General features: G+C 35.1%; 1 protein-coding gene across 2 annotated transcripts; it reads right to left on the reverse strand.

Moving 5' to 3' along the window:
- Positions 1–4,214: 4,214 nt before the first annotated feature.
- LOC107474301 (uncharacterized) lies at positions 4,215–11,728 on the reverse strand. Of its 2 annotated transcripts, none has more exons than XM_016093926.3 (7): positions 11,521–11,728; positions 10,762–10,901; positions 9,093–9,923; positions 8,865–8,999; positions 6,170–6,261; positions 4,923–4,991; positions 4,215–4,802 (listed from the first exon to the last, which is right to left on the reverse strand). In XM_016093926.3, exons 2-7 carry the CDS (start codon positions 10,892–10,894, stop codon positions 4,326–4,328), a joined length of 1,737 nt encoding a protein of 578 aa, XP_015949412.1. In that variant the 5' UTR covers positions 10,895–10,901; positions 11,521–11,728; the 3' UTR covers positions 4,215–4,325. The 2 variants fall into 2 exon arrangements, with proteins under 2 accessions (XP_015949412.1, XP_052113117.1); XM_052257157.1 differs by having other exon boundaries at positions 4,375–4,765; positions 11,521–11,727.
- Between the last annotated feature and the right edge of the window lie 265 nt (positions 11,729–11,993).

Raw genomic sequence — 11,993 nt, forward strand, 5'->3', positions numbered from 1 at the left:
AAAAATTTAAGTCTATAATATTAAATTGGTTAAGTAAAAAATACCACAACGATAAGCAATACATTTATTTATTTATTTTTAGTATTGAGCAATGCACTTATTCTTTTATGAACAACTACGATAGAATAAATACAAACCTTTTTTGCCTTAATAAAAAGACTTCTTATTTAAATTAAATAAATTAATTATTTACTCAAATAAGTCCAGATACAGAATTTTTCTTTTTTAAATCATTTAGCTACAATTTTGCTAGCACAAAAAGTGAAATAAAAATGAAAATAAAAATGATTGTGTTTACGCTGTTATTGTTATCGAATATAGAAAAAAGAGAGGAAAGAAAAACGTGAGAGTGATCGACAATTTTTTCTCTCTTTTAAGGCTCAATTTCGCTCGTAGTAATAGCGTAAATGTGAAGAAAAATTACTCCATTTTTATTGGCACAACAATGAAAATACACAAAAAGAGAAAATGATAAATACGTCCTTAACCTTTTGTCCTGCAGACATTTAAGTGCTTGAAGATTGGAAAATATATATACGTCCCTGACCTTCTCAAAACTAGGACTTTTAGATCCCTCAGTTAGATTGAACTTTTGAGACCTAACTGAGATGTCTGACGTGGACTCCATTTTCCTGACATGGCCGTTACAGTGTGCCACATGGAGGTGTAAAATGGTTAAGAGACAAAATAGTCTCCTACGCCAAAAACGACGCCATTCGAGATGTAGCTTTAATCCTACAAAAGGGTGAATAAAAATGGGGTCTCTAAAGTTGTTCATGGCCGCTGATGGTGTATCCTCGAGTTCAAGGAGAAGTGGAGGAGGAGGAAGACAGAAATTGTACGTAACAGGCTCAGGAACGTTTGCATTGCATGCCAGAGATGAGAAAGATGGCGGCATCTCCCCGAAGTACTTTTTGTGGAATTTATGCAATCATGTTCATGTTAAAGACTAACAAAAACTCCTAACAGAGTCTAGTTGTGCACAATTCTTCACCTGAAATACTATATGATTTTTGAATTGTGGTACGTTGTGTAGGTAAGAGAACCGCATTGCAAATTTTTTGTCTATTTTAATGAACACATTGCAAGATTCGGAAGCTCTGATACAAAGACCTTGGGAGATAAGGATATAGAAATTGTTGAAGAGCATCACAGGACACATGAGTTGAAAAATAGAATCAATAGTTTGGTGAAGAGGATTATTGCTTTGGAGATGAAAAAACCAATTTGATGGTGCATTTATGTTGTTATAGTTGCTCTGTGTGCTGTTGTTGTAAAGTGTAGCAATTAAGTAGCGTCTGAAATGAAAAAATGGCAGCATGTGCTGTAATGATTAATGCCATTTAAGATACTCATAGTCCCTGTATTTTGTGGTGTACTTTTAATTGTTCAGGAACTGAAATTAAAGTTGTCAAGTTTAAAGGATAAGGTCTATAACTTCAAAAGAACAAACAAGTTTGTCAACAATGTAGTTTACTAAACTACATATGGTACCATGTAACAAGTTTACTTTGACCAAAATGAAACAACACAAAACTAGTATCATAAAAGGCAATTCTCAAGTTTGCCATAAACCATTACAAGAAAACACATTAAACCTAAATAAAATGAGAGACATAATTCTTCACTTTGCATTGTTGGATGATGGATTGAGAATGAACTTCAACAGCCTTGTTATAGCAGGAGTGGCTACTGCCAATGTCTCCTTAGATGTTGATGCACTTGGTGTTGATGGTGGAATCTGCACTTGATGTTGATGGTGAAATATGAGTAGTTGCTGCAGCCTAAGAGTTGGCTGGAAGTGGACCTTGGTCAAATGAAGCAGGCGGCTTGAAAATTTTTTGCTTTGCCCTGGACTTGGAAGGATTCAACTGAGCTCTTTTTGAGGCTACAGATGGAACTTTAACAGGAGGCTTAAATGGAGTGTACAAATAGAATAATATAGAGTACCTCTTCAACAATATAGAGTACCTCTTTAACAATCAACGTATAATTCAGATCATAATTATATACAAATTTTAAATAGAATAATATAGAGTATCTCTTTAACAATCACTGTAAAATTCATATCACAATTATATACAAATTACAAATAGAATAATATAAAGTACCTCTTTAATAATATAGAATACCCCTTTAACAATCAATGTAAAATTCAGATCACAATTACATACAAATTGTAAATAGAATATTAGTAGACAGCCTTGTATGATTGATATCCCAAGCCCTTGAACAAGGTTATCAAGTCCCGGAAGTTGATAAAATCAATGTCCATCTTTCGAAATTTTTTCTACCTTACCATGCACATAAACAAACTCATCACCACCTCTTCTAATAAAATTACCCCCATGATGGAAAACTAGAACCACATAGTAATCATCCATCTGAAAAAAATAAACCAACCATTTTTATCATTTTGAATTATTCAGACGTGTGTTTCACTACTCTGTAAAAGTTAGTTCTATTCGCATGTAATTTTACTCATGATAAAAAATAACAATTACACAAAACAACTTTGCCCTAACACAGATTTCACAGTCATTCATGTAAAAAGTTGCAGTTTATGAATCAAACCCTAACCAACAACAAAATACACCCACATTACAATATGCATCATACATTTATTCTCAAACCCCTGTACCAACTAAAATCCTTCTACAGAGAAGGAATTAACGAGGTGAACGAAGCTCACCTTTGTAGACCAAGAGAGATGGCAACTAAATAATGCAATCCCTTCACCTTCTCCTTCGACGACTTCACCACCACGCAACAAGGAAGAAACTGAGACTTTCTTTTTGGAAGGAGAAACAAAGTATTACTGTGACTTTTCAGTTTTGATCTTTGTTATGGAGTTTCTGTAATTGTATTGTGGTCAAATGGGTTTTAAAGGAAATGTAGAAAAGCAAAAAGAAGAGCGTGAAAGGGGACTCGAACGTTGTTGTTTTTGGCGTGGGGACTCTTTTGTCCCTTAACTATTTCACACTTCCACGTGGCATACCGTAACAGCCACGTCAATAGAACAGAGTCTATGTCAGACATCTCCCTTAAGTCTGAAAAACTCAATGTAATGAAAAGATCTAAATGTTCTGATTTTGAGAAGGATAGAGACTTATATATATTTTTTAATTTTTAAAGACTTAAATGTTTATGGAATAAAAGATCAGGAATTTATTTATCTTTTTCTCATATAAAAATAGTTCAACGCTATTTTTGATACCAATACCAAGGCAAACACGTAATATTTGTTTTTGCTTTCCGTGCCAGCAAAATTTTAACTAAATGTTTCAAAAAATAAAATTATATAAATAAATTTATTTAAGTAAATAAAAAAATATATTTTATTTAAATAAAAAAACTGATAAAAAATGGATACCTTTGTCCAAGAAAGAAAGGAAACCCAACTTATAGGCTTATCATCATATTAACACTCATTAGTGATAATTAAGGCTAAAAATGAGTCAAGTCAGTTCATGAGCCAACTCGAACTCGATTCATTAATAGCTCGATAAGCTAAACTCGTGAGCTGGTGAGTTGAGCTTAAGCTTGAATTTGAGCTCATAAATTAAATGAGTAATTGATAGATAGACAATATATTAAATTTATTTTTTTAAATATTTTTTAATATATATAAGTTATAATTTATTGATATAAAATTATAGATTATGTTCTTATTATTTGAGCCAACTCGTAAGTTCGAGCCAGTTCGTGAACTTTCATCGAGTCGAACTTGAACTTTCGAAATAAGTTCGATTGTTAATGAGTCAAGCCGTGAGACAAGTTTAATTTTCGTGAATCGATCTTGAATTTGGTCTAACTCGACTCACCTCGCCTCACTTCCAGCCCTAGTGATAATAAAGGTAATTAACCAATAAAACCATAAAACTCATCATGTGAAGCTCTCCTACACTTCTTGGACATGTGCCGCAAAAAACGCAAATCTCGTCATGTTTTGTCTTTCCGAGACACTTATCAGCTTTGCCGTCCGCCAACTCAAACATACATGTGTAGAAGCCATCACCCCTTCTACACAGGAGTATTCACCGAAATAAAATCGTAGTAGAAACCAAAATAAGAAATGCAAACGTGGAATGATTTCCACCATTTATCCCTCTTGATTTCTGCTAGTTATACAAAGATGACTTTCAATGTCCCAAAAAAATGACTTCGGATGTGATATCCCTCTATCTTCCATAAAGTTAAAAAAAAAAAGAAAAGAAAAAGAAACACTCTAGATATTATTATCGTGCTCCCTTTTGTGAGAAATTGCAATACTTTATCTTTTACCTGGTATTTCAGTTTTAACCCATACTTCCTTGACCCTTTGCTTAGGTTATTCGGTAAATCCACCCGGAAAAAAAAAATCTAAGAGCATAATAACCTAAGCCAGTATCAGAGTTTATAAAGACAATCATAAGTAATTTCATGCAAATAGCATGTCTAACAAGCAGCTTCCACCAACTGCCCTGAGGTTCTACCACCATCAAAGCATACAAAGTTTCCCAAACATATCTAAAACAAACAAGTGATAACCTCCTAACCGTGGAGTGATACTCAAAAACATTACAAATGTCAAAATAAGCAAATTCTTCCGAGTGTCCGTCTAAAGACCTAATCCAACAGTGCGTCCATCTCTTCGTCGAAGGCCGGCAGTGTACTGTTTCTCTAGGTCCAGCTGGAGTTCCTTCTGCTTCTCTGCCCGGAGTAACTCGTTGTTGCCATTTTGATTGTCGGATTTCAGCTCCACTTTGGCTTCGCCCTTCACACCCTACAATTGGCCATAGGCACGAGTACAACCTCAGACTCTAAAAATGTGTTAGTAAGTGAAGAAACTTAAATTAAGTGAGCCAGTCATTTAGGAACACAACAAATATTCTGATGTTATCACTTGACTGGAAAAGAAAAACCACTCGATCAAAACTTACCATGAGTTTGTTGAACTTCTCTTGCCGCTCCCGATCAGAAAACAATGCTGTATCCCAGCGATGGCCAGACTACACCATTTGGCAAGTGCATATAATGTGANNNNCATCATTATAATGCCACAGAAGAGGAACAGTATAAAACCAAAATTCAGCAAGCTTAGGCAGATGTCATTCTTAATCACTCATGACCATACAGCCTCAACCGCAAATATCATCTTTGAGCAATATACACAGGCTTTAATGGTTTTGTAATTTATGAACAATTAAACCATGAAATCTATCATTTGAAATGTTATCTAGGATAATCACTACTCACTGGAAGAAAATTTCTAAGGTGATGGCTCTATGTTGGTCTCTTAGCAACATCAATATGATTTACAGATTTAGAAATTGCAACCTGTTCAACAGAAGTCCCAAAACCAAGGACTGAAATCATGGATCTACAAATTTTAAGAACTGCTGGGAATCATTTTAGGAAAAAAAAAAAAGATTTTTGAATGTATTTTTTGTGACCATCTTTAGATGCCTATACATCAGTATGATTTATAACCATGAATGCACAAGATGCATCTACACATACAAGCATCCACAAAAAATGTTTAAATAACATTGTTTGAGAAACTGCTCGATTGCTTATAATCCCATCTTGAATTGCTACAGTTGTTCATGATGTGGAAGTGAAATTCCAAAATCTGTCTAACATTTTTTATTTCTATCAGTTGAACAGATCATTTATTTAGACAAAAAATTAGAGGAGAAAGAGGTTGTGTCATCTACACACAAAGTGGTAGATTGAAAACTGAGGCAATTACTAGTGTGGAAAGCAGAGAGATGTGCATACCCTACAGATGCCCAGTGATCTATCCATGCTTTTTTTCTTTTTAATTTGGGCGTTATTTTCCTTTCTGATTGATATTCCTCCAAACAAGTAGCAAAAGGGAACCTTACATTGTGATTGTGTAAAAGATAGTGTAACGAATTTGGGCACTACAGACTACAGTATATTGTACTGGTCTCAATTAATTGCCGCTATTTGAATTCTAATGCACTATTTTGGAAGACATAGAAGCCTAGCAAATCTATGATATACTTGTTGAGTTCGCTTCAGGACTCCAGGTTCCCAAACATCCATTGAATAACGAAATTACAACTTTCAATCCTAGCTACCTAACGAAGTCCATGGCATGTTACATGCAAATGTACGAAGCTGCAAAAGAAGAAAAAAGGTAGCAAATGATTAAGGATACCTCTTCTGTAGTTGAACTCTTTTTGCCACCCCACAACAGCTTCTTCTTTTGGTCAGTAGTCAAGCAGCCGACCCCAACTAAGTTTTTATTGACTGTAATGCATCATAATTAGCAGAGTCAGATAAGCATAAGATTTACAGGTATAATAACCAATACTAGCAGACAGACATTGGCTAAGATAATTATCCACTACATATAAAGGCGATCGAGAGGAGTTTGGTGCAGAAATTTTCTTTACTAAAATACCCTTTTCATATATCCATAAAAAACCGAACACATCTTAGCAGAAGAATAAAGTACTTACCATCTTGACTATCCCACATTTAATACTATTATCCCACACTACAATCATTATTCTTATAATCTTATAGTGGACTTCTATCTTGAGCAAATGGTTAAAATTGAAGGTTTAATTAATTCAGAAGTCTCTATAGTTTCACCGAATTTGTAAATAGGTCCCATTACTTGAAGAATTTGTAAGAATTATATAGAACTTGACACTGCAAAGCACAAAATAATATCTCAATTAAATTGTATTGCCATATACAAGATTTGCAATATATTATTAGGTTGCTGATTTGTACGTTGAGTTTTTATTGGGCAGCTTTGAAACCCTCATCTATTTGGATACGTATTGAACATTTTGAAAGTCGCATATGTATTGGTCCTCCTAAAACTTCATAGGCTACCAAACTTTCATCTAGAGAGTGGAGGATGTCCAAGATTGTTTTCTGCCCCACATTTTCTGTATTTATTGGGTAAATCATTTAGTCATAATATATTTGTAATTGAGCCATATTATTTTTTATGACAAAAGAAAGACTTTTCTTTAATGTTAGAGAAAACAGCACAAAGGAGAGGGATGGAAAGATATCCTCCCAAACCAAATGAAAAAACATAAAACCACATACTTTAGTACCCTGTGTCTTTCCAAACTCTCATGTTTGTGAGGGGTTGACACTTCTTGTGTAGTTGAACAGGTGGTGAGTGATCTTTGGAAAAATTACCTCCAATCTTTAGTTGCACCCACACTTGTTGGTTCTTGCTGGGTTGGTAGTTGGTTGGTTTCGAAGACAGGAAAATGATTAGCTTGGCTTCCTGATGTTAGAGGCCACAGCCTAGAAAAGACATTGTGTTTCTCTAATCTATAGAAAAACATTTCATTTAGAAGGCTCAAGTCTAGAAAAGACATGATATTTTGGATAAATTACCCTGTAATAAAAGATATTATGTTCAGATGTCCAGAGAATGACATAAAACATCCCTTATGATGCTACTTTCTTTTCATCTTCTTGAACCCAAAACACCTTCCTTCTATTCTCGAGAAATTGTAACACCAAGTGTCCATTCTAGAGTGTTTTCCGAGGCTTTTTGCTTTTTTCCTTTACCCTTCTCAGCTACAACATCTCTCCCGTTCCCCTTTTTAACCACAGGTGAGAATGGTGTTTTCCTGAAAATTAACTTGGAGGGTGGAAGAGGGCGATATGAAGGTTTCTTTGGGATGTCCTTAGAGGACGTTGTATCCACCAAGGCAACTAGAACTTGATCAAACTTATGCCATCCATCCCATGATCGACCTTCAAGAATAACCTTAGAGCTTCTACTACCTCTATCAAAGAATTCAGTTATCCTAAGAAACCTTCCTCATTTGTTTTGATCACAAATACCAGAAAATGCTTTTACACAATCTTCAAAATGCCTATATAAAAGGTGGAATTTGATAACAAAACTGCTTCTCAAAGAGTGGACAGCAGACAGTCAACAGTTTCCGTACTCAAAAACAGGGATACAAAGAAAACTTGCCGACTTTCTCTTAACTGAACAATATATTCTTCCTTCTCCCTCAAGCATTAAATTCAAAGCACGTTGCTTCAGTGAACAGGGGAGAAAAACGACCCATAATGTTGGTAGCAAACTTCTGGGCAACAACAGCCAAGGAGAAAACAGGGAGTTGAAAAGAGGAGCAGTAAACAATAAGTAAAAGAAGGTTGGGCCTTAAAGACACAGCAATAGAGCACCTGGATAACCCATCATACGCAGAAACAACAATTGAGAACATGGAGAATAGAGAGCTCTTATGGCTTGGAGGAGGTTGAAGAACGAAAAAACCCTAAAACATCACAAACTCAATAGAAAAAAAAGAGATTTATGGAAGCTGGGTTGGGATGAAGTCATCGAAACACTCCTCATGCGCCACCCAAAAAGAGATTGATGAAGGTGTCAAGGGACACTGCTCCAGTGACAGGACCAGCAACTGGTGGCAATCTCACCTTCCAAAAGGACAAGTATGCCACTGAAGTTAACAGCTCATTTTTTAGGAAAAAAATGGAGTGATCAGAGAGAGTTACTGTAGTGCGCCGAGTAGTATGGTCATTAACCTATATTTTAGGTCCTTATTGTTTATCAAGCTTTTTAATCAAGTCCCTTATAGATACACATAGGAATCTTCCATTTGTTTTGATTTTCTTTAAACAGAAAAGATCCAATTACAAACTCTTCTTTTAGTATAGGAATCTAATTACAAATTTTTTGAAGTGTAGAGATCTATTTACGAATTTGATGAAACTATAGGGACCTCCTGATTAATTAAATTAGGAATCTTTGTTTGATGTATCAAAATCAGCAATCTTTGAGAATAAACATACCCATTTCATATTGCAACAGTAGGCTAAGTTTTGAAGAAAATAGTTTATACCTAACTCAGCTGCTTTCATGGCTGCAACTTTGGCAGCATCTATATCATTGCAAACATCAAAACCACTGGTCTTGGGTGCCCTTGAATCTACTTTACTCTCATGTGAAAGCTTCGGACTTGAAGTTTGCTTTTCATCTGCATTTAGTACAAGATAACAAAGGATTAGCATGGTCCATGCTGGGAGAAGAGTAATCCTAGGAGTAAGAACAAGATATATGTAAACAATACCGTCATTTCCGTAACCGTCATCCTTATCAACACCAAACAACTTTGGTTTCTTTCCAAAAGATTCTTTATCTACATTTCCAAATCGGTCATCTACCTTTCTAGTGTTCTGGTCCTTGTCCTTACCAATCTCACTGTCATCATATTTTCTCTTTTCTTCTAGTGGAAGGTCTTGACCATCCAGCTCCTCTTCACTCCTACAAGCTTCTTTTAGACGATATTTACCACTCTCTCTTTGAGAACCTGATTCATCTCTTTGGCTCCTTGATTCTGAGTAGGATACTACTCGATCACTTTTGTAATCACCATAACTTCTGTGAGAACCTCTTCTATCATCTCGGTCATCCCTTTCTCTTGTACCCCTCTCCCTCTCGGCATCATCATGCAGAGCATGCTTCCTACCAAATCCAGATCTGTCATATGAAGAATCCTTATCTCTATATTTCTGATGCTCCTCCAAATATGTTTCTCTATCTTTTTCCTTGTTGCTATAATGTGATCTATCATATTTGTCACGTGAATACTTGTCCAATGTTCGTTGATAGTCTTTTGTCTTGCTGCCAGCCTCTTCTCTCGAATGGTCACCCTTTGACTCATATCGGGAATGCAGCCTCCCATGGTATCTATGTTCATCTGCATGTTTATCAGGCCTAGAGTGACCATAGGAGCTCCTGGATGACTGTCTATCAGAATTTCTAAAAGAATCCTTGCTCCTGCCATAGTGTTGTTGCTCATGTTCCTTGCTATCATATTTCCTTGAATGGTGGTGAGAAGCTCGTGCAGAATCTTCCCTCACTGGGTTTGGACTTGAGTTGTGTTTGAGCTGGGGACTACCTGCACATATGTAGTAGTTTTCCATTTTCTATTATGCATTAAATATTCAACCCCTAAACAACATAGAATGGCTTACATCTAAATTTGGTAAGACTATTATCAGTATCACAAAGCCAAGCTTTGAAATTGAGTAAAAGGAGGGAAGGATGAAATACTGAAAAGTGAATAGTACAAATTTAATATTGATTTTTTCATCACAAATCAATTTATATTGATTGATATGATGTATATTGTTGATAAGAACTCAACTAATTTCTATTTTGTAAAAACACCAGAATCCTTGTTCACTAATCTCTTCTAATGACTATAATATAATCCTAATTCTAATTCTAATCAAATTAAATATGGAAAGAAACTGGTAAAATATAACTGTAACTATATATTCTAAAGCTCACATTAGATCTAAATCTCAATTGTTAGTTGTGACAATTGGACACCTTTACAATAACAAGATTAACAAATCACTTTCAGCACAATCACATCCCATGGCAAAGAGAAATCTAAAGAAACAGCGATGAGTTTGAGTAGAGAGAGAAACTGTATCATGAGTCATGGCTCATGATGTTACTATGGGAGAGTTAAGTGATACAATCCATGTGTCAACATGAGTAGAGTAACTAACTCTAAGGGCTACAACCTGAGGATACGAGCATCAATACCAATCTACTTTCCAGTAACAACAAGTACCTCAAAAAGTATAACATAATGCAGTTGACATTGAGCAATTTCAAACAATAATATTGGATGAAAATATAGCTTGCTTATGCGTTAAAACCATTCACCACAACACAATTGTAACTTCAAAGGAAATAAGAACTAGAGAATTGAAGATTCCAACCATCAGGTGATGCTGATCCATCAACAGGTGATCGTCGCCGATAATTCCTATTTGCTGCATCACCAGATGGCTTACGAAATGCATTTTTGGCTTCAGAATTGTCATGGAGCAGAGGCGACTTCGATTCCATCATTCGAAGCCTGTGTTAGAATGCATATAACATCAATGATTCAATCAATCTGAGACAGAAAATTATGCAAAGTTCCTGTGCTTATTAAACTCATTAATAAATTCACCGCAAACACTAATCACTTCAACCAAGTAAGACCTGGTACCAAAGACATAATATTGCGCATAACGATTTTTCCCTCCATAGTTAAAACATCAAAGCAACAAACAAAATATTAAATAGATAACAAAAAAGAAACACAGCTGTTATCATTCCAATTAAAAAAAGGGGAGTAAAGGTTAATCATCTTCACAGTAACAACAAAAAGGGAGGGGAAATAGAAATCCAGCGTCGCTTCGATTTTTAAGCAGCCAAACAAACTAAAATATAAAAGGTTAAAAATTAAAAAGAAAATAAAGGAGAAAGGCAATCTCAAAGAAAGCAGTATTATTCTTTTCCTCTGGTACCCTCGGAAACCAAGCAGGCAAAATATAAAATAATTAAAAAAAAAAGTGAACATTATTGTATCGAAATTATTCTAAACAGTAGTGTAAGTGCAATAAAATTTTATGCTCTCAGGTGCGCACAGCATAAATAAGAGAAAATCATAAAGGGAAAAAAGATAAAGAAGAAGAGGAAATGAAGGGAACCTGGGAGGTATTGAATTTCAAACCGGAGATAATTTATTCATGGGATTAGCAGTGATTTTGGGGTTAGAAGTAGTTGAAAGGTAGCGATAATAAGAAGAAAAAAAAAATTGCGAGAAGGAGAAACCCTCGGCCTGGATTCTGTGCGTTGTCGTTTTGGGTATTCGTTTGGAGTTGGATGATGGAGGAAGAAGAGGTTGGGTTGATTTGCGTCCTGGGCCTTAAATAATCGGAGGGGAAGCAGACGGGGAAAGTTACTGAACATGACATTTTTTTACAGTACACCCCATTTCTTACCAAATTAACCAAAAAAAAAATTTTGAGAAAAAAAAAAAAGACAGAAATTATATTTGATATTAGGTCAATAATAATGTTTTTTAGGATCATGAACTATCAGATGTTAAATATCAAATACGACACTATTTGATTTAAAGTCTAAAAATTAGACTCTAACTTTTGCGACATACAAATTGGAC

Source organism: Arachis duranensis, chromosome 2, assembly GCF_000817695.3.
Source record: "Arachis duranensis cultivar V14167 chromosome 2, aradu.V14167.gnm2.J7QH, whole genome shotgun sequence".
Lineage (NCBI taxonomy): Eukaryota > Viridiplantae > Streptophyta > Magnoliopsida > Fabales > Fabaceae > Arachis > Arachis duranensis.